The sequence below is a fragment of the Pteropus medius genome, unplaced genomic scaffold (genome assembly GCF_902729225.1).
Source record: "Pteropus medius unplaced genomic scaffold, Ma_sr-lr_union100, whole genome shotgun sequence".
Taxonomy (NCBI): Eukaryota; Metazoa; Chordata; class Mammalia; order Chiroptera; family Pteropodidae; genus Pteropus; species Pteropus medius.
Window position 1 is genome coordinate 15054839 of NW_024351543.1, and position 24097 is coordinate 15078935.

General features: G+C 32.8%; 1 protein-coding gene across 1 annotated transcript in view; it reads right to left on the reverse strand.

Annotated features, from left to right (window-relative positions):
• Window positions 1–1408: 1408 nt before the first annotated feature.
• STT3B (STT3 oligosaccharyltransferase complex catalytic subunit B) overlaps window positions 1409–24097 on the reverse strand; it is a 90692-nt gene continuing 68003 nt past the window's right edge. Inside the window, exons 6-16 of the mRNA XM_039843465.1 lie at window positions 20880–20978; window positions 19138–19284; window positions 18154–18202; window positions 16714–16868; window positions 14575–14786; window positions 13059–13246; window positions 12002–12173; window positions 10969–11142; window positions 8697–8810; window positions 6536–6748; window positions 1409–3031 (exon numbers count right to left, since the gene is read on the reverse strand). Of these exons, the coding sequence (XP_039699399.1) occupies window positions 2951–3031; window positions 6536–6748; window positions 8697–8810; window positions 10969–11142; window positions 12002–12173; window positions 13059–13246; window positions 14575–14786; window positions 16714–16868; window positions 18154–18202; window positions 19138–19284; window positions 20880–20978 (1604 nt within the window). The 3' untranslated portion in view covers window positions 1409–2950. The remainder of the gene's footprint in view (window positions 3032–6535; window positions 6749–8696; window positions 8811–10968; window positions 11143–12001; window positions 12174–13058; window positions 13247–14574; window positions 14787–16713; window positions 16869–18153; window positions 18203–19137; window positions 19285–20879; window positions 20979–24097) is intronic.

Sequence of the window (24097 nt, forward strand, 5' to 3'; positions counted from 1 at the left end):
AATTACTGCTGCCTATGATATTCTGAATGAATTTCACACAAACACTGAAACTAGATACAAAAAAATATATACTTTGATTCAATTTATTTGTTGAAAGAATAGCTGCAATTAAACATGTTTGGAGAAAAATACTTAAGTATTAAAACCAGAAATCTATTACCTTAAAAGCAAGGACAGTGATTATCTTCTGGAGGGGGAAGTGGGACAAGCCACTGACTGGGAGGGAGAATGAAGAAGCTTCTGGAATACTGGCACTGTTCTGTTCTCTGGTATACATTTTTGTGTTCTGTGTTACATTTCACAGTTTACAAGAAAGGTTTAAAATAAACAGTAGACATTTCTTTACTGGTTGCTCTGTCTCAATTTCCTGAGTCTCAACTGCAGACTGCAACTGAGTTCTACACTTATCCATTATTCCACCTACCTCAATTGAGTATTACGGGCAGCAAAGCAGATTTCTGACAAAACCCGCCTGCCATCAAGCAGCAGCAGTTGCAGGAAGAAGAGAATTCTGGAGCTTGGTTGCACAACAATGTGAATGTACTCAACACTACTGAGCTGTACATTTTAAAATGGTTAAGATGTAAATTTTGCTATATATCACCACAGTTAAAAAAAAGTAGCTCTGGATTTCATGATCTTATGGCCTCTCAGCTATGTAAACAGTAATATTCTATAAATGCTGGCCTCTTGGTCATGGCCTAGGGACTCAAGGTAACAATGTAAGTTTGAAAACTGAATTTTATCTTTGGACTTGTCTTACTGCCTAATTTATACTACAAAGCAATTCTAAGATGTGGAACAAAAACTAAAGCTATGTAGTCTAAAAGTTGGAGGTCTTGATCTTTAATACCTCCCTCTGTGATGTACAGTGTTAGTGATCATACATGAAATAAATTTAGAGATCTAAAGGCTATTCTGAGCCAATTATCATATATTCCAATGTATTTAAACTACTATAATTTTGCTTTTATGCTACAATAGTCACAAATGTTGCTATAATATGGTGTTTTACTGAGACAACCTACTGAACCAAAATGGTATTCTCTAAAACTGAGAAAGGTTGAGAGTTCATTCCTGCCCTTAATGAGGAAATTCTACAGTGAAAACCTAATTAAATATCAGAACTTTCTGAAGTAGGGCTTTTGTTACAGCCCTATCCTCCTTTAAATGGAGACAAAATTCCTATGTGGCTAGGTGTTTTCCCTGTCACTAACCCATAAAAAGTAAGAAATTTTCAGTCTACAGTGAAAAGAAGGCAAAACAAAATAACAGGTCTGAGTTAACTAATCTCGCATCTCTTTTCTACACATATTCTCTAAAACCCTTGTAAAAGTGACCAAGGACAGATGTGTTCAGTAACTCCTCTGAAAAAATATTTGTAAAAGACAACACACTTAACACAAAATCTGAATTAACTTTATTTTCCCTACAGTCAACAACTTCTGAATTTTAAAGCAATAAAGTAAAATAAAATCCCCCAAATGACAAGGTATCAGAAATCCAGATTTAGTTACACTTTATTATTTGTGAAAATGTTCAGCCATTTTATTGGTCTGTAAAAGAACCATCATCAGGGTCAAAAATGAATTCTATAAATCAAAGAATATTCTACACTTTGGAAAAGAAAATCAGCAGTAACATTCTCACTGAATATTGTAAATTACACTTTTCTTCATAAAAGGTACATACTATTCTGTATTCTGCACTTTTCCACCAAAAGCAGTGGTGTAAGTTATGCTTGTTTATATATAAAAAAAAAGTTACATCTTGTGGCAGGAAAAAACCTTTCTCTTTCACTTTTACTAAACAACTGGAGAAAATTTTCAAGTCTATATAAAGTTGCCTATAAGGTGGAAAGTGAACGTGTTCAATCTCCATTTATATTTTAGTGCATTTTTGACAACTGTCACATTTTTAATAAAAGTAAGAAAATGCATATAGCATTAAAGAGTGTTTCATCAAATGCTGAAGGGATTTTAAAAAATTTGGAGCAGAGGACAAAATCACTGTGATGGACGAAAATGTTATAAAATGAGAGAAGTCCAGGCAAACTTTACAAATCCTTTGTCATTTTAAAGAGTCACAGAAAATGAACTTTGGACACCTGTTCACTTTAAGGGTTTTTTCCTCAATCTTTTACATGTAAACACAGTGCTAACTTCAGTACTAAGATACAAACCCCATCCTGGTAAGCAACATTCTGTGCAGTTGCCATGATTTCCAAAGGATATAAATTTAGCCCTTGAATGAACACGTATGATATCTGCTCTTAAGTACCTGGTGAAAACAACTGCTAACAGCAGCAATAATGTGTCAACATAAAAAACTATTAAAATCAATTAGTTACTAGAGGTTCATCTTTGAAACAGCAGCTTCTTAGAGCAAACAGTAAGCAACAGAAAATGTACATTTGATGAAACATTCTTTGCACTGGAGAAACATGAAAATAAATATAATTCAAAGAAGTATAATTATGTTTCTAATACCTCTTTCTCAGACCTGTAGTAGTTTACTGGTTCAAGAAGCTCACATCACATTGTCATTTGTAATTTATATATTGCTATTTGGATAATTCAAATAAAATGCAGGTCTTGTAAAAGAATAAAAACATTGACAAGTATGCATGTGCCTGGGACCAAATTAGAGGGTTCTTTGGTGCAATTAGTCCAAATTCTCAGATTTGAAGGATAATATGTACCAATAAAAAAATCTGCTGTTAGACATTTACAGCAGTGCTCTGTCTTGCTTCACATTACAAATCGAAAACAGCTGTTCTCAATAAGCCAATTTTATTTTTTAAATCAGGCATTGCCAGAAAATATTGTACATTAACCTGGACCAGTGATGGTTCTGTACCCTCTGTTGCTGTGAAACATGACATGAGCTAAAGGCAAAGACCGGTTCTCACAAGGACAACTGCTTCAAGTTAGGAACCAGAACAGTGTATTTAAACAGTCTTCTTAGATATTTTCTTGCCTTTCTTAAAAATGAGCTTATTTTTAATGTAGCCACGCTTCCTTTTCGTAGTCTAAAAAGAAAACAGAACACATGGTGTTAGTGTAGGTTTCCTACAGATTAAAATAAATACATACACACACACACGCACGCACGCGCACGCACGCGCACCCGCACGCGCGATTTATTGCACTGTGATGAAGACTGTCTTAGTAAGCCCTTAGCTCTTCCTATGGCTGGACTCCACTACCTTGTTCTATGCTGAGTATGCTGAGATCCAAGATAAACTGGACTAGGTCCTTAGCTTTAAGATGAAATGACTACCAGAGCATTACTCAAATGCATATCACATCGATCAGGTGAATGAATCCCCACCTCCTCTCTCAACCACTAAATGCTTAGCTGTAATAATTACATTTCCAGGCATGATAGAATACAACACTAAACTAAGGAATCAGAATATGTTAATGTTGTTCCTGGTTTAGCCTCCAAGAAGTGGCTGTGCATCAGAAATACAAATTAACTTAGTAACTTTTGGAACCCCAGTTTTCTTATCTGTAAAATGAGGATGATAGTACCTATGTCAAAAATGAAAGAAAAACAGTTACTGGGCACCTTCTCCAATTTAGGTAGGAAAATAAGCAATTAAAAGAAAGAAAGACCAAACACTCAGAAATAAACCCATATTCCTTGAGTTTCACAATTTTTAAAATAACACATTTTTCTTAATACTTCAGAATCCCAAACACTTTCAACAGATGTTTTCTAGTATAAAAAAACTACAAATGCGGTGGCAGAAATTACTGCAAAAATGTTTGCCATGTTAGAAACCTACAAGATAAATCATAACACATGTGTCTATGCACATAGCACATTGGCATAGGTATCTGCCAATGTGATATTTGCTTTTTCTAATACCTGTGTCAGAAATAAGTATTTTTGGAAATAAGTAATTTAATACACCATTAAAGCACTGGGTTAGCAGAGGCTGAAGACTTAAGAGACTGACCACTCAATTCAATTTTTACATTTAAATACAACTCTTAGAGGAGGTTTCAGAAACAGAATAAATCAAGTATCATATACATTTATTTAAGGTGTTCGGCTTAAAACAATTTATAATTTTTTTTCTAACAGGGACAAGAACACAAGGCAAAATGCAATCCTTTTTAAGGTTACAAAAATTAGCTGCTCCTAACTTGTTCACAATGTGTTACTTTATGATTAACTTATTTATTAAAGTAAAAAGTATCAGAGGGCGCAATTAAAAAAAATTCAAATCACGTCAAGGAGTTAATTTATCATCATTATACAGATTTCTAACATGAAACCTTTTCTAGAGATCATGTAAAATGCCCCAGGTCTATGCAAGGTATGTAACTAGACCCTCAAGGTGTTTTTCTCTGTGGGCAGTAAGCCAGGCCCAAAAGTCTTTTTTGCAGCCCTAGTGCCTCAGCCATGTCAGCTTTGCAGTGGCAGGAAAACTAGAATGACAGCTATACTCATATCCCCCATGCCCAAAGTAAAAACCAGATGGAGAGGGGAAAGCAAACAAAAAGCATTCCTCTACTGCTAGCACAAAAAAGAGAATATAAAGCCATCAACACCAGACATTCAAAATCCATATTGTTGGCTACTAGAATATGTTTTGGGCATACGAAACGGACTATAAAAATAATTTTTATTTATCCACTCACTTATTCATTTTGGAGGAAATGATGGGAACACAAAAGAGGTCAGATTAAGAAAATTCATTATAATCAGTTAGACAAGTTTAATGGCTTTGTTTTTCAGAAAAAGTAGACCTTAACTAGGCTTAGATGTTTTAGGAGTAACTGGCCTTGAGACTAGCTAGTAGCATTTTCTTTGACTACTACACTGATGTGACTCACCAGCTTCTACCACATGCCTGAGAAACCAGATCATTTGATCTATCATTTGATGTAAAGACTAGCAAGTGAAATTTTATATGACCAACAAAATGAGTGTCAGCTGCATGTGACATTTAAATACAGTAGTCTAGATATGGTAACCTGTATCTGGCACATAAATTATTCATTTAAAAAGTTTCTGTTTATATATCATACGGTTAATACTCAGCACTTTTATAGTGCAAACTGAAATTACCTGTATTCTGAATATATTTGAAGTATAGTTTAAGTAACGTAAAGGGATAATTGCTTCAATGATTTAAAATACAATCGTCCATTATTATTGTTTTAGTTAACCCTCAGTATGAAAATATCAAATAAAAACTCCAGAAATAAACAATTCATAAGTTTTAAATTTTGTGCCACTCTGAGTAGTGTGACAAAATCTTGTGCTATCTATCTGCTCTGTCCTGCCCAAAATGTGAATCATTCTTTTGTCTAGAGTCTCTGCACTATATACACTCTTGTCCCTGCCTGGCCTATTAGTCACTTCGCAGCCGTCTTGGTTATCAGATCAACTGCCATGGTAGGTATTGCAGTGCTTGTGTTCAAATAACAACCTTCATTTTACTTAATAATGGCCCCAAAGTGCAAGGGTAGTGATCTGATAATTTGTGCCAAAGACAACCCTTGTAAAGTGCTTCCTTAAGTGAAAAGGTATGTATGTATAGGAAAAAACAGCTTATATATAGGGTTTCGTATTATCTGCAGTTTCAAGCATCTACTGGGGGTCTTGATACATATCCCCCAAGTACAAGGGGAGATTACTGTAATTGATGTGAGCAATATAAACTGAAGCACCTTTAAAGACTTAAGACTAAAAAACAAGTCTAATAATAATTAGTATTGTAAGGGTAGTAAGTAGTACCTTAAAATACACTTAATATTTCATATATGAGAGGTCATTATTTCCCATCTCCCACAGAAGGCAATCTATACAAATATACCTTTTTAGTAGTTTTTTGTAGCAAAGATTGGATCTATTTGGCTTAAGTGAGCAACAATGACCTCCAACAATAATATACTTCTATCTTATTAAAGATTTGTACAAAAGGACTGCAATTGTCTTATCATAATTCCTGTCTACAAGCTTTGACGTGATAATTATATTTAAAAATAATTATCTTAAGATAAATGATTTTTTTTGATTCTGGACTCAACCAACTCAAACTTATGTTTTATTCAATGATTAATAAAGCACTATTATACTAAGAAAAGAACATGAAAATGCAATAAAAATTTGCTTTGACTAAAAGATAAGGAATGAATCACAGCTGTATTACTTTAGTGTTTGGCATTTTTATTTTCACTTTTACTTTGAGTTCAGAAAGTGATGGCCACAGACACATCTTACTTTACAAATAAGTCTTACTAATGAGAATGGCACAAACAAAAGCCAGAACACCTCTGGAAAAATCTCAGTTTGATTCACTGACAACCACTATGCTATCCAGAAAAAATTGCTGTTTGGGATATCTGAAGTGGTCAGTTGGAAAGCAGGCTATCTTGATAATTTACTCTGCATATAAGCCATAGTCTTTATAGACCTGGCAAATGGAAATTTATTAGCAATTTCGGTAATTATTTTTCAGATCAACCAACCCTGAGTTAGCCTTTTACAGACATGACTTCAACTTGACACCAACCTTCTTTGATAAATACTTCTGTTTCGGGAAAATGTTGGTGACTCGAGGTTTGTGGTCTAGTGTCTCCCTGTTATCAGGTGCTTTCACTTTATATATCCTTACAAGCCAGTGTTCTGATGTAAAGGCTTCTTCCAAATGCTTGAATTTAATGTCCTTGTTTCCAATCTCTGCATTACGTGTTCGATCAAAACCTGGGGGTGTACGAAAATCCAGCTGCAAAAGTGACAGTATTGGATGTTAACTATATTGTAGATCATTCAGTATTAGAAGGTAGTGTTATCATCAAATAAAACTCTCCCCCTTTAAACTCGAAAAATAGAACCAGAGTAATATACTGTAACAGTACTCATATGCTAACCAGATAGGAAGAAATCAGGATGAGAGACAATAAATATATCACAATTAGAATTTCACTGAACCCTCAGAGTGAATGAGAAGCCTGCAGGCATTTAAAAAAAAAAAAAAGAGCAAAATGAAATCCATTAAAACTCTTTTTATAGGTATATAGAAGAACACACAGAAGAGACTTCTTTTCTGTCCCTGGGTTTTGCACTGTATATTCCCTCCTGAAAGTTCTTCATTCAGCTCTTTTCTATTGCTGGCTCTTTCCTTTGGTCTCAGCCCAAATATCATCTCTTCAGGGAAATATTTTCTTGAGATTGGTGGTTGAGAAGTCTCCACTGTTTCCTTACCTTTTACTCTTTCTTGTTCATTGCTAAAGTTTTTTTATTTTGAAAATTACCTGTATCCTCCACCAGGATGTAAGCTGCATATATGACTTTACCTTATTCAGAGTGTGGCTTTATCTCCCCAGTGTTATTTGTTCCATAAATGCCTAAGTAAGTAGTGATACTACATCCTGAAAGTGGGAACTACAAAGGAAGTTTAAAAAGTCAAACCAAGGGAGGATTTATGAGGAATGAAGAGGAAAAACTGGAGTTGGGGGAGATTTTAAGAAATTCTCAGACAAGTTTATATTGACACACAGAGCATAAGTGAATTCAACTTTAAAGCAAAACTAAATCTGCTCTAATGAGAGAATTACTTGTTTTTGCATATCTACACAACAGAAAGTTATATTTCATGTCTTAAACGTATGTTATTCTTGAGTAGAGAAGACATCAAAATGAAAGTATGCTAGAAGCACGGCTTAAAACTGTTGATAAAAAAAACTCCTTTGATGCTATCATTAGTGAACATAGAAACTAATCTTTGATCCATTTCCTGAGGTAGCTAATTATTATGGTTTAAGTGCTTTTTCCTTAGTATGAATTTAGAGACTAGGCAGTGGCCTTCAGAAGAAATCAGAGCACAAGCAAAAACCTAAATTTAGTAGTAAAATTACTGTCTGTTTTTTAAAAGCCACCTGCAGAGTAATTCCAAATTAATAGTGATGAACATTATGCTGATCCCTGGTGTTTGTATAAAATTATAAAAGCAATTTTTCCTCTGCCTTCTAGTATTAACTTAACCAGAACACAATATGGAATAGGCAGTTTTCACTGCAATTTTGGTGTGAACGTTTAACTGTGTATCACAGTCATGCAATCTAAAAGCCATAAAAAGCCTCAGAAATTAAGTTATCAGTCCTATCCATTATATAGACAAGGAAAAAAAACAAGTCCAGGGAGGATGTGTCTTATCCAAGGGTTACATGACCTGACAGAGCCAGATTTAAAACATAAGTGTTATGACAGTAAGTACACTCTAATTTTCTAGGAAATTCTGACCTAGACAGTGCTAGCTCTCTGTGGTAATGAACAGAGATAGAGTGAATATCTAAAGTGTCTATATAATTAAACTCTTAAATTTCAGGCTTTTCCCACCAAGCACACTGTTGCCTAAGCTGGAAGACCTCTTACCTAGAAAACAATGTTTTCAAAAAAGCATGAGGCCAAAAGGTGGGATGTCGAGCAAAGGTTGGACTTGAGCCTAATATTAATTACTGTCTTAGAAAGAAATCCTTGGTCTAGAATTTTCATAATTTTTCACATAGAAGTTTCAGAAATCTAAATTTAATAGGCACGTGAGAGAATCTTTAGATAAAAACATTTTTCTTACAGCACAACAAAAGAATCATTATCCTGTTTTCTAGATGCAAACAAGACTACTTGAAAATATTGCTTTAAATAAAGATTATAGGAAAACTTATGTAACTAACCTGCATTTCTCCAAATCTGTAATATGACATTTTATACATAAGGCAATTCAACAAAGTGGGGGATCCTGCTTTGTCTACACGGAATTCTCCTTGTGGGGTGAAGTAGTCACTTTCCTGCAAGAAAGAAACCACAAGTTTCTGTGTCACTTCAATTTAACATATTCAAAGCTACAGATTCCCCTTTACATTTCCCCATAAAGACTAGCTTTTAGGGTATCTTCATAAAGCCATATTTAGTTACATATCAAAAAAATATTGTATCAGGTTATTAATTTATAAATTTAATGTAATCTCTAAAAAAAAAATCTCCACAAAACTATCATGGGTGTTTTTTAAAGATGAATCTAGAAATCATTTATAAAAAGTAAGAAGAGCATTTACGAAAACACAGAAAAAGAACAATACTCTTTGTTGGAGTTAGGGAAGGCAACTAAATCTAGCAGATTTTAAGCACGACATAAAACCTCTATAATTTAAAAAGTATGGTACCAACACCATGTTTTTAATACCAGGTTTCGTTTTCTCCAACTTCCCCATCCTCATCCTCACCTCAATTACTTCTTTTCAGTGTTTTCTTAAATGTTTTATTTTTCTATGTGAATTCTAAAATTAGTTCTTTAGTTGGGGAGGAGGGAATTTAGAAAACTCCTGAAGTAATTTTTACTCATATCTCATCAAATTCATAAATTAACCTAAGAGGACCAATTTGGCACTATAAACAGAAATTCCTTTTCTAGAAATTTACCCCACAAGAATACTTGTACATGGGTAAAATAACTAGTGTAGAAAGCTATCTGAGAAAATAATAAGTGATTACTATGGGCTTTTTTTTTTAAATACTGTATATTCCTTTATACTTTACTTTTTGAACCATGCGATTATATTACCTATTTACAAAGTTTAAAAATAGTACATTTAAAAAGCAAAGAAATTTAGAATTTCCATATAAATGTTCAAAGCATGTATCTGGATCTATCATACTTTACAATTTTAATACTGCTAAAGCAAATGCATAAATGAAAATCACATACTGGGGAAATTAAGATTAACTTAAGGAAATAATGTTTATTAATCATAGCAAGGAAAAATGTCACAGTATTTACATTTGAACAGGAAATTTGGGGCTTTACTGTATTTCATCCCTGTCACATGATACACATGCACACATTCTTCCTAAATGTCCTTTTATTCTGGATCAGGGGTGAATCTTACTCTCATCTTTCGTGCCTTTATCATGTAAACCACAATGTTAGGTGCCCCTCCTTTAGGAGCTCACAACTTGAGTGGAAGAGATATGACAGAATCTACCTACAAAACAGGTAGAATGTGATTTGATGATGAGTACAGGCATGGATGTACCAGCGAAAGCTTCTGGAGAGGGAACAAATCTGTGGTAGGGAAGGTACCCCAAGAGAAGAGAAGAGTACGGACACCATGTGTCAGATGAATCAAGGAAAGAAACCACAGAGCAAGTTTCACAGGCCAGAGTAGATTGACAGAGTAGAAAAAGTTGGTAGAGGAACAAGAGGTCGGCAAAGGAAAGCAACGTTATTAAGGAGTTTGCATTCCGAGTTAAGGAGTTTAGATTTTATACCACTGCCTCATTATAGGGATTATTATGTACCAGTCACTAGGATGAGGCTTCATCTACTTTATTACAAAGTCTCAAAACAGCACTACAAATGAATTATTCCTGGCATTCTCATCAGTGATAATCTGTCACTGCCTTAATTACCATTATCACAACAGAACCTAGACTAGAACAAGACTTAGTGCTCAAAAGTATATAATGCTGAATGGCCAAAAATACCTTGCCCATAGCACCAAGCTGACAGTGGCAAAGTTTTAGTTCTAACTCATGTCTGTCTGGTTTCAAGGCCCTTTTCCTTAATTTATTGAACACTTTTAAGTTACAAAATGACATAATCAATGCCATGTTAGTTTGGGAGAGGGAACAAAGATAGCAATTTCAAGGTTACTGTCCTAATTCAAGTTTAGAATCATAAGGATCAGTAACAAAGTGGAAGCAATGGAAATGGAAAGAAATGGCAGAAGTGAGACGCTGTGAAGGAGTCAAAGCAAGAGTCCTCATAAGGGATTGCTTCAGAGAGAACAGAAGTATCAGGTATGAGTTTCAAAAATGTTTAACTGAGAAAATGCTTACAATATTTTTAATAAATAGTAAAGTCAGAGTAAGAGACTTATCTAGGACACAGAATGATGCAGTCAGCACGATAAAAGAATTACTTGGATACTGAGCTGAGGTTCTTACCCGAATGTCTTTTGGATGTTCCCCTTCAGCTATCCGAACCATCCAGAGAAACTTGTTGATGTCATCACCAGAATAGCCAATAACCCCTCCAAAAATAACCAAAACATAATCTACATCCAGACTCCTCATGATTTTATAGGCTGCTGTTTCATTTGAAGACATAGCTTTTCCCACCTACAGAATAAAAGAATGAGAATATGTGTACTTAGTCCCAGAATATGCTAAAAATAAAAATGTGCATTTTTACTTAAGATGGAATGCATCTCAAGAATAGGATTTACTTGGAATTTTTATGGAAATGGTTTACTATTAATTCAACAAATTTACTGAGATTTATAAGCACCTACCTGACTATAACCAATTATAGCAGAAATGTGAAAATCAGAATACATGTTCTAATATTTTGTTAATTAAGTTTCATAAAATTAACATTTTAATGTAAAAGCAGGCAAGCTTAAAAGAAATAATTTCTCATAACCTCAGGGCCAGGGATGACCAGCTATCTAGCCAGCACAAATATTTTTCGCTTCAGTCTACCAAACATCTGATGATTAGCTACAAACTAATACAAATAAAACTCATTTGGTTAACACCCTTATCTATTTAAAATCTTTAAAGAACAGAGAAGTGATTACCTTAATTTATGTAAATTACTTATAGAGTGAACATAATTTGTGGGTCCATAAAATAAGCTGCATTTGCTTTAATATTTGCAAATAATTTTCTTAATTTATAAAACAAAATACCAGTCAAATTTAATGTTTTAAAAGTTTGATTCTGCCTAATTCTCTAATTAAATATGAGACTTGCCAGAAATAATTCTGAATGATACTTAAATATCATTCTTAAAAACAAAATAAATATGCATATCTTGAACTCACTTTATTAAATGAATGTATAAAGAGGACTTTTGAGAATTCAGCAAGGAAAGAGTATTTTCACCTACATTTTTCCTACTTAATCACAGGTGAAGCTTGATTGCTAAGTAGTAAATAAAGATTTGTAATTTTGATCTTGTTTATCGAATTCTTACCAGTGCTATGTGGCTGTTATTCCAAGTGTTATTATCCACCAAAGTAGTTCTATTAGCCATTCCAGCTATCTGATATCCATAATCCCACCAAGACATCACTCGGGCATGTTCATCTGTATTTTGCCTTAGCCAAAAGTAAGCTTCTCTAAAATCATCTAAGATATTCCTGGTGCTGAAAAGAATCATAATATTCTTTTAAATGAGATCTATAAATGTAAATAAGGGTAACTTAAAATCTCGAGGTGCCAAGCCACTGAATAATTTCACATTTTAAGGATGACAGTTAAAATCTCAACAACTGGACTCAACAGAGAGTTAGACTAATACTTCTTAAACTTTAATATGCATACAAATCACCTAAATATCTGGTAAAAAAGCAGATTCTGGTTTAGTAGTTCTGGGAGGGGCCTGATATTTTGCAAGTCTAAAAAGCATCCAAGTGAAGCAGAAGCTGGGATGGGGCGGGAGGTGAGGGTGGGAGAAGGAGAGGCAATATATAAATCAGTTGTTCTTAAATTTTAGCTGCATCATAATCACATGGAAGGCTTATTAAACCACAGATTGCTGAGGCCCCCAGGTTTCTGATTCAATAGGCTTAGTTGGGGTTAAGAATTTTTACTTCTAACAAGCTTCCTGGTAATGATGTTGCTGTACAAAAAGGTCCTTGAATAATTTTCCTTATAGTTATAGCACTAATGAGATGTCATAGGAACTTAACTCTTACTCGATTAGCCTATGGTAAAGCTGGTTTCGGTATATGTTGTTTTAAATCACAGAACCTCTTTATGATGTTAAGTGAGAACTTATTGCATATCCAAGGACCACTCTTTGAGAAAAACTTATGTTATGTATGCAAAGATATCCTAAATAAGAGCATGAAATACTATGACTGCTACCCATCTCTACCAAAGGGTGTGGGTGGCGGGGGACAGAACAAAAGAAAACACAGTAAATTCAAATGCAGAGCCTCACAAACATTCTATCTTTGAATTCCAACTTTTCAGACAGAAAAAAAGGGTAGGTGTAAAATCTTTTTGTAGCCAAGTTATTTTCTTACCCATCATGATTGTAAGAGGCCAGGACCACACTTGGACTGGAGTAGGCATTGCTTGTGACCCAGGTACAGTGGACTGCAAACATCATCAACAGCATCAGCATCAACATGGTGACAATGCTTTTTATATTGGGACCTAATCCCTCTTCAGTTTTTTCCTGTTCAGTTACATGTTTCCTCACTTTACCTGCCTGAAGGTACAATAAACTGGTTAGACAAATTCATCATTTGCATCTGACTTGCTTCATTAAGATACTCAAGGGGAAAAGTTGGGAGAATGTTAATCTATCAATTTAACTCTTTGAGAATGAAAATGTATAACCATTAGGTATTCTTGTGTGAGTGATACAATAGTTTCTAAAAATTATGAAGGTAGATTTTAAAGTCAAATGTGAATGAGAAGGTTTCCTGGGACTATACTCAATCCAGGAACTGGTCACAGAGCAAAATATCTCTAGTGAGAAGCTGCTTTCAAACCCAGTTGTTCTTATGTTTTACTTAAATAAAAGGAGATAACCAAATGGCCCCAATTTGGCAACCTTTTCTTATAAAATTTGAATTCCTCATCCTGAAAATGATACTGTCCATCTATAATCCAGACCATGCAGAACTTTAGTATAGGACAAAGACTGCATTATCAGAATCAATCTTACATTTTCCAAACCCCCAAACCAAGACTTGTTAAGATTATATTTTTGACACCAACGAAAAATCCCACCAAAACAAGGAGAAAGAACAGAAGAAAGTCATAAGTTCTAAACTGCAATGCTAGTTTAGAAACCACACAACAGAACATAACCACAAACACAAAAACAAGTATGTGCTTTATTAACACAAATCTGTAAGAATTATATTGGACTTATAGTAAGGAAAGACAGAATTCAATGTTGATACTTATAATGGAAAGTTTCATTGCTTATTGGTATTTTAAAACCTAGTTAATATTCAAATAAAGTTTAATATGTCATCCAAGACAAGTGCTCTAATTCTTACAAGTCTTTTTCACACTTGCACCAAATATAATCTTGCTGTTACCTGAGAGGTTAAAAGTAAATTACATTATATTGGCCAGTCACCTACTGAGCTAACAAACTGGAGGCTTTCTTTTTTTTAAAGACATTTTATTCCTTTTATTTTACTAATCAATCAACCAAATATTTAAAATGTTCACACTGAATATGGACTGTAAGGATAAGCACTTGTGCACATGGTTTCAAAAGAGTTTATAGCGTTCAATTTTATGTTTTAGTAGAGTATCAGGTTTTTGCTCTCAAAGAGAAATTTTAGATAAAATCTGACCAAAAAGAAATGAGAATTCCTTCTATGACTACATTCTATTTTCTTATTATGAGCTAAAAGATCAGGATTTAAATTTTGAGGCAAACAATTGAGACCAATTAGAAATGTCACAGTTTGTCTAAATCCTTGCTTAATCACATTTCTTAAAATGTATAGTTCTTACTGTGGCGGAAAAATAAAGCACATAAAAATTTTAAAGGCCTTACTTTAGATTCCCCACCTTATCATACAAATTTCCTGGGTTTCTTTTGTCATCCTCATCACTGCTGTCCTCCACAGGTGGGTTTTCCCTTTTCATGTCATCCCCCAAATAGTGCTCAAAAACATTTGAGAAGGCAATTGCAGACAGCATACAGACTACTGGAGTCAAAGTCAACATCAGCCGCACCATCACTCCAGCAAAGTAGACAGCACTGATTGCATACAGAGCAACTGCAAAGACAAGCTCTCTTATAATACTTCAGAAAAGAAAATGTTCACAGGAAACTGCATATTTAATACCACATTATAAACCAAGTCTAAAAGCAGATAAACATCTCATAAAAAAGCTAATTGTTTTTAAATTGCTAATACTGACCAACTGAAGTAACAGTCATATTTAGAAATTATAACTAATGTTGACTAAATATTACACGTCAACAGTTTAGAAAAATGTATCATGATACAAATTTAATTAGTTATGGGGAATGAGACAATTCATTATTTGTCAACAGCATCACATATTAGAAAACATACAGCTAATGGATGAAAATATTTGGTGAATTATATCAGGCACAGCAAGTTTATAGAATCAAATAAAGTCTATGAAAAGTTAGTGCCAATATCTGGCATAAAGCCTGCTCTAAAGAAAGAATGAGATGAGAAGAAAAAAATTTCTTAGACAAAGGAGGAACTTATAAAGTTGCTGTAAAGAGACTTAAAAAATATTTTTTGAAAGTAATTTCCAACAGCCAAAGCCTTCCACATAATGTGTTAACCACAGGAAAGGCTCTACCATTTCTGGCTGTAGGCTATATGACTTTATAAAGTCAGTGAGTCATTTGAGTTCCTATCTCATTTGACGTTAATTTAAAATTTATTTTCCTGACTAAAATACATTAATTATACCATGTTAACTATATAGCTCACTGAATTTTTATATATGCACACACCTGTGTAATTACCACCCATATCAAAATAGAGAACATTTGGATTTTTAAAGCATTAATTTAGTTTCCCTATTCTTTAACTTCATAGAAAATCATATAAAAACGTTTTCTTTTGTATGGCTTTTTAATTTGCCCATGTTATTCTTTTATTAATTGCTGCGTTATATTCTATTATACAATTATGTCAAAATTTATCTGTTCTACTGCTGATAGACTTTGGATGTTTCTTTTTAGGGGCTATCATGGATAAAGTTGCTATGTGCATTCTTAAGCATGTCCTTTGTTGGACATATGAACTCAGTTCTCTTGGGTATATACCTAGGATTGGGATTGCTGCGTCATGAGGCAGGCAATATGTTTAGGCTAAATCTTTCTGGATGATGCAATATTAACATGGCCTTCTTCAGAGACACTGATCAATATAAACTAGAGAAGAATGTCATCTTCTGTTTAGAACTCATGCAGGTGCTATTTTTTTTCTCTCCTGACTTCACTTTGGAATAGTAACTTGAATGTCAGTAACTTGAATGTCACTCATGGTCTAGGCCCCATACTTGTACAAGTTGAAGTCCTAGTACTACAAATTATTTACTTGTGTAATGATTCATGATCCTTTTTTTTTTCTTCAGGTTTTATTACATGCAAAATACCCCCAGCATACTTTTTTTGATAAGTGAATCATGCTTTGGTATCTGCTTATTTTGTTAATTTATATTTTGAATGTCGGATCCTAAACATCTGCCTTTAAAATAATTTGTATTTCTAAGTCTTGTTAGTTGAAAATATACACAAATCAGTAAAGGTGTTTAAAGGTGATTCTTATTCCATTACAAAATGTACTTTGCACTGAAATTTCGATGATAGATACCCCTGCGAACTTCTTCACACTTAATCAGATGTAACTTAGAAAGTTCAGTCAAGACTATAGAGTAAACAGTTATAATTTCCAATTCTCAGCTACAAACTAAACAGCATTAACCTCTCAGAAAATGTAATAAACTGAATGAAAATTTTACATACCAGTTCTAAGTTAGAATAGTTAATATATATAATGCAAATTCGCTAGATTTTTCCTAACATTTATGCAAAATAAGGGAGGAAAAATATCTTGACTATATAGTCATGCAAAGAACAAAACTTCAAAGTGAAGTTTTGATCTCAATAACAAAAATTATTGTTCTAAATCAAAGTATTTATTAAAAATCTCTTACCAAATACTCTTTCATCGTTGATATTTTTAATGCAGAACCACAGGCCTGCTGGGAAGGTACACACAAGAATGTGTAGATCAAAGAAGAAAGAAACCCAAGTCGTAGGTTGATGCTCAGACACTGATGCAATAATTGGAATATGTATTTTTGCATACCTAGTATTTAAAAAGTTAATATTATTTAAAATTAAATGATAAAACAGTTCTTCATAGATGAAAATATTTTCTTTAACTGTAGATACAGTTCCTAGTTCTCGTTCCAACGTAACATGCTATATTGGGAATAAATCTAGTCCACATTGATAAAACTAAAACTAATATGCCATCCCTAAAATTGAATTATTTAAGACCATTTATAATATAAAAATGTTGGCTCTGACTTTTAATACAAAAATCTTTCCTCAAACGGGAATGTTTCTGCAGTTTAACTTAGAATCTCCTATGTTTGCATCAACAAGTTTCATTACTTTTTGCACTTATTACTAGCAGAAATACCTTGTCTAGTAAGATATATTACCACAATGCTTTTCTCATTAGCAAGGCAAGGGCACAGAAGTAGGTAGAGAAATGGAAAAGACAGGACACATCATTTCTAAAATGCCCTGAGATTCCAAAGCAGTCTATTAAAGTTTAAAAATCAAGAATAAGTATGACTGACAAATACTTAACCTAGTAATTTAACCTAATCAAAGTAACTGTCTACAACTAGAGTTTCCCCTCAAAATCTCTGGTGATCCGCTAGCTGGTCTTCAAGTGTGTGTCCAAAATTTAGTTGCGGTCATTCATGCATAATTTTCATATGCCCTTCAATTAGACCTGGGCATGAACCCTTTTGGTATCACATCAAATGACAGGCCCAATCAAGGGTAAATTATCATCAACAGATATTTTCTTTAGAAAAGCATCTTAGAGACCAAAAGGTTTTACTGAACTAGTTGTTTAATTTAAAACCAAATTTTTAAAATAATTCATTTAATAACAGCACTCTTAAAAACACGCACATTCCCTAGTATATTTAATGCATTAAAAATATCAAACTTAAGATAACATGGCATTAGAAAAAAGTCAAAGTTTTTTCTTTACATTTACAGCATATGGCTTTATAACATAGCACCTAGCCTTAATGATTAAAAGTTAAATATTACTAACTGATAGAAACTTTGAATACATTTGTAAAAATAAAAATCGATCATTAAAGTTGTACAAATGTTTCCTAAAATGTTTTGACGAATAAAACTAAAGAAGTTGTCCATGTCATATTACATATCATACTAACGGTGCATTCATTATAACAAAGAATAAAAGGGATTCAACATTTGCTAAACTAGTATACGGTAGATACTTTAGAAATGTTGCCAAAGTACTGACAGAGATACTGACAATATAAGAACAGAGGAAAAAGGATATTTTAATATGAGGGCAAATAACTCATTGTACTTACCCAGTGTCCCACAATGAATAAAACCTGCCACTCCATGGTGCGATGTAACCTTGAAAGGAAAAATGTAGAGGAAATTAATATGCCTTTTATTATTTTTGTTTTACGTTTACTGATTATTACGGATTAATTTAACCTACTACTAAAAGAATTTCAGGGTTGTTTTTGTAGGTGACAATATATTTCACAGGGCTGGCAGTCAGATAAAATAAGGTTAATGACCAAATAAAAACAAATTTCCATGGAGACCAAATAAAAACAAATTTCCAGAGAAACATGACAAGCTGATAGATAAAATAGTAGCAAGTTTTCCAATTCTCCCTTAAACTTCTAGTTAACTAGTAATAAAGCTAAGATAGTAAAATAGCATTGGATAATTTTTAAAAGGAGGTGTCATTTAAATGATCTAAGCCAGGATGCCAAATTCAGATAAATTACGAAGATTATTTTAAACATTTATGCCTTTTACTCGTAACAATTAATTCTTTGTAATTTTATGACCTAGGCTGGTATATTAACAGATGGAATACCTTTAGAAAGAGTTTGACTTGTTCTAGGGACTAGTGAAGTTAGGATCAGAAAGAAACTTAGAATCCAGAAGTGGACTGAAACTGATTTGGTAAACTGTTTAAAAGGAAAGAGAGAACTTATGCACACACAAGAGGATAAACATGGAGTAGGTTAAGAACAGAAGCTTTGAGTTTTATGTAGTGTGGGACTATTCATCTATCAAGAGAAAGATAACTGAAAGTGCATTCAGCAGATCCTGAAGCAGCAAAATTAAGATATACTCACGAAAAAAGTCACAATTTGCAGTGCTATTCAGATTTTGGAAACTGTGACTATCATTTTCATATTGTTTGTAAAGAATACAACTGCAGTATTTGATCTTCTAAGATAAATGGAACATGTACAAAAGTTGTAAAAGAATGACCTTTCTGAATAATCTAGAGACAGGATTCACATCTTACAAGTGATGACACTCACCTGTATAAGTCAAATAGATGACACTAAGGAACACAACACCTGCAGCTACTGATACACCCAAAAAGAAAAGGGTCTGGAACTCTTGTTTTGTTAATCGATCTCTCAGATACTGCAAGAATGCATAAGCTTGTAGTAATGCAAAAACACCTAAAGAAAAAGGTCATATAAATAATCAACAAAGCACTTCTCAAAGGACATTTAAAAATGTTAATTTGGAAGAGATTCTTAGAAAATCCTGTACTATGTATATCAAAGACTAACCATTTCATCTAACCAACATTTCCTTTATCAAATGACAGTTAACCAATTAATATGTCTAAAAATTGCTATACATTTTTTTTGAAATGATCAGACTCCCCATACATGGATCAGGGAAGAAAAATCCCATTTCAATAACTGGAGCCTATTCACATTAAATTCTTCCCTTTGTCCCATATTTTAGTGACATGTTTTCTAGGGGGTAAAAAAATAAAAATGTTATTAAAAAACAATCCTAAGATTTACCGAAGGATACAAATGACTTAGATCAGAAGAATTCTGATAGTTACTGTTTATAGTTGAGTAATGAAATGTGACATTAATTACACACTTATATAAATTCTAAATTAGTAGATATAAGGGTGAGTGTTAACATAAAATTAAAACAGTAACAGTGAAAATATTTAATTGTCAAAATGTATAAAATACAATACAAAAGCACTAGGTATAAAACTAAAAAAAGACACAAGAACCTTAACCCATCGGGAATACTGACTTTTTTTTTTTTCAAAAAAAAATTTAGTAATAAGGGTTATTTTTATAAGTTCATTTTAGAATGATTAAATAAGTATTATCAATGATTTAGATTTTAGGAGTTCTAATAATGCATATGCATAAAGAGTCAGGCGATTTTGTATCTACATAGACACTGCCATACATAATTGTATACTGAAAACTGATGATATATTTCTTTCTCACATTACTACTTAGTAATTTTATGACATTAGAAATATAAGTAAAAGTATCTCACAGTAAATTGTGGCTTCCTAACTTTACTTGGAGGGGCAGGAGTTTTCAAGATTCTCAGAAAATCTCATGATAAAAACTATGGAACATCACCTCAGAAAGTTAAATATACTGATATTTATAAAATGTTACAAATAAAATAATTATCCATAGTCTTTTTATGGGCCATGGACCTCATGTTGAGAATCTCTGATAAAGTTTTATTCATAGATCTCCCATTATCTTGTTAATTGTGACCCAAATTAATAATGGTAAAGTAGTCTGCTTATATGAAGGAGAATTATATGGCTTTATAATCAATATAAAAGACATTAATTCTAGTAAGTAGATATAGAAACAATATTTTAGTGAGAGGTAAGGAACATGAAAATGAAATGTCCCATCTAAGTTTGCTGAATGGAAACTCAGTGGTAAAGTAACTCAGTGTACAGATATACTACTGTTTAACATTTGTTTACACAAAGCAAATATGATTTAGTGTTTACAAGTAACATGAATTTTGCAAAAACAGATGTTCTGCCTTTTCAAAACAGCAGTGTCTGAGAAGATAGGTACTTTTAGGAACACAATAGCAAAAAGTCTCAATAAAACTATGAAATTTTTATTTACAGTGGTGATGTTTTAGAACCAATGTGATTAAAATTAAAAAAACAAAACAAAACACTTCATTCCTCTGAAAAATTGGCTAGTCACACATTTATAAATACTTAAGAAGGAAAATAAATATCTTCTCATACCTGCAGCTGCCATGTGTTCACTTGTTCTGATTGGCTGAAATCCCACAAAGGGTATCTGCATGGATAATATTAAACCCACAATGTAGAAAGTGCTATATGCTATAAAGACAAAATAGGAAACGAGGATAATTTACTACTATATTAAGTACTCTGAATATAAATATATACATAACTCATGTCTTTTTAGCAAAATTTTAACTGAGCTTATTTTAACAATAGAATCTTGAAGTGACTGTTCTACTTGATACTATTTTATGGGTAATCATACATTATAAATCATAAAAATTCTTTCTGCCAATTTAAAAAATTATTTTAAGTACTTTATTTTGTAAAATATCATTTAAAACAATTTAGGAGACTGGTGCTGCTTTCCTCTCCCCAAAATGGAATCAAACTTTTTTCAAACTATCATTAAATAATCATTGACATAACCCAAGAAGCTATGTAATATATAAATAAGAAAATATCATGCCTGTCATTAATCCAAAGTATGCATGACCTAATGAATACCTATCATTAATAGCTGCTACTGTCTCAAAAGCTCTTAAGTGTTTCACACCCTTTTTATAGTCTCCTACTACTCTTTGCACAGTACTTGACAGTAAAAAAATAAATAAAAAAGTTCAATCACTATGTTTTCTGTGATTAAAGAAAAAAAGGACTTAGTACACAGAAGTTAAGCTATAGAACAGGCTAGTTACTGGATTTATTAGGGTCTAAGAAAGAAAACTTGTTTGCTCTTGGCATTGAGTGTATATACATACATACATACATACATACATACATACATATATATATATATATATATATATAAAATATGTGTGTGTGTGTGTGTGTGTGTGTGTGTGTGTGTGTGTGTGTGTGTGTATCAACCTAAATCTAAATGTACAGGCAAATTGGGGAGGGGTTACAATTTGTATAAGACTTATTTTGCATTCAGGTGTTTACAGACCACTATTAAATGATAATAGAGAGAGTTAGTATTTGGAATTGCTGTAATTAAAAATTTAGAAATGAAGATAAAACTTATTTGAAGTTAATGTGAAAATTATTTCATTTATAAAACTTATTCACATTTTATGAAGCATAGTCAATACTTAGTTGTTGACAAATAAAGTACTCCATTAGAAAAAAATGATTAGGAGTATATGTAGGAAGAGAACTGTTAGAGTATACATATCCAAATACTACACACTGCATAGGACAGCAAACAGCACATACTTCGCTTTACCCAACTTAGTTGAGAAAGAATGTTTATTTGCTTTTAAAAGAAACCCACCTATATTAAAGGTAAATTATAGGCTAATGGTTCAAATGTTAAGTTGCCTCCCAAACTGTCTGACTTTTCAGATGATTACGATGTTAGGAAGAGGATAAGAAGTTCAAGTAAATATAATAGAAAGGACTAATATGCATAAATAAAGTTTACAATGACCTCAAGCTAATGGAAAACTGGTCGTCTAGGAGACTGTAGAGGTAATCTATCCAATAATGTACTTTCTAGATATTGATGTTGGAATGAAATTACCCTCAATGAGGTACTTGAACACAATACAATAAAAGTTAAGTAGATAAGAATTTCTATGTCACGTGACTTCAACTGTCAGCATATTTAATCAATGAGTTTTCTAATGTTAGTGTGTTTCTTTTACAAATCAGTCTTTTGTAGATGTCCTGATAGTCATAGAGGCAGAATAAGAAAAATGAGAGCAAGGTCATTATTTGATTTTAAACAACTTCTTAACAACAAAAGTTTGTTTCCTCACTACAGAATGAGGGGTTTGGACAAGATTTGTAGGTTCCCCTAACAAATATAACTTAAGATTATATGATTGACAGGCCTTTTAAACACCTGGAAATGAGAAATCAAACCCTAGACAAATACTGAACACACAAAGGCACAACTAGAAAGGTCATGCCTGAGAAAAAACTTATGTCATTTATGTGTTTTCATTACAGTTAAGCCCACTTACATCCAAATATCACAATCATCTGAGACTGAATTTCTCTTTATTATAAACTCAAGTGAACACTGAATATTATAATACTGTCATGGAATATGGATTAAATATGATACATGGCGCATGTTGAGCCAAAAAGTAGACTTAAAAAACTGAGGTGAAATAGACGAAAAATTGTTTTAAAGTGACCAATTCAGGGGCATTTAGTACATTGACAATGTTGTGAAACCGCCATCTCTCTTTAGTTCCAAAACATTTCAAGAAAGAAAGAAAACTCCATACTCATTAAGCATTTGCTCCCCATTCCCCCAGCCCAGTCCAAGGCAAACACAAATCTGTATGTTTTTCTGGATTACTGGCTTGTTCTTAACTGCAGAGGTAATGTTTTTATTAAAAAAAAAGAAAGAAAGAAAAAATACAGTAAAAAGTGAAAATCTCTGGTCCATTTACTTCCCTTTAAGTCACATTTCCCAGAAATAATCACTAAAAGGTATGGTGGGCACAGGGACACACATTCATATTCTCCTTCTTCAAATGGAACTATTCTGTGCTTGAGAGTGTAAAAATTTCAGCAATCATTTTGCTAGGGAACTACTAATGAAATTTCTTCTCAGGGAGTTGCTCAAGCTCATTTCTAGGAATAGTCAAAAAGAGAAGAATAAACCTGATAATATTCTCAATTCGGTGGTTTTATACAACTTCACGAAGACATTTATTGTTATTAGAAAAGAAGAAAACACTTCATACAGAAGGAGATGCACTAGAGTTCGAGTTAATAACAGTGACAGAGATGAATTCAAGAAAAAGAAACTCAATCTCAAAGAAAAAGTGGGAAGGGGCCTTTAATTTGCTGATAAATGTGATATATGCAATAATCCAAAGATAATCATTTTTTTTAAAGAGACCTAGATTCATGTCTTTCCTGTTTCATGTTTTTTGGATCACTTATCCTTAGATGTTTACATGGGGGGACATATGTTCTATCTCACAGCACTCTCTAATACACAGATAAGTATTTCCATTAAATAAAATTCAGGATTTCTTTCCAGGTAACATAAAATATCACAAACTCATCTTGCTCAATATTGCCCTTCTCCTTGAATCTGAAAATTAGGTATACATCAATTTAAATCTCATTTACAGCCATGTTTTAAAATTCAGAAAATTAGAGTTAGATACACTAAGTAAAAAGAAATAGTGAATTAACACTCAATTCTTAAAAATAAATACAATCTACACTACAAAATGAAAACGTTT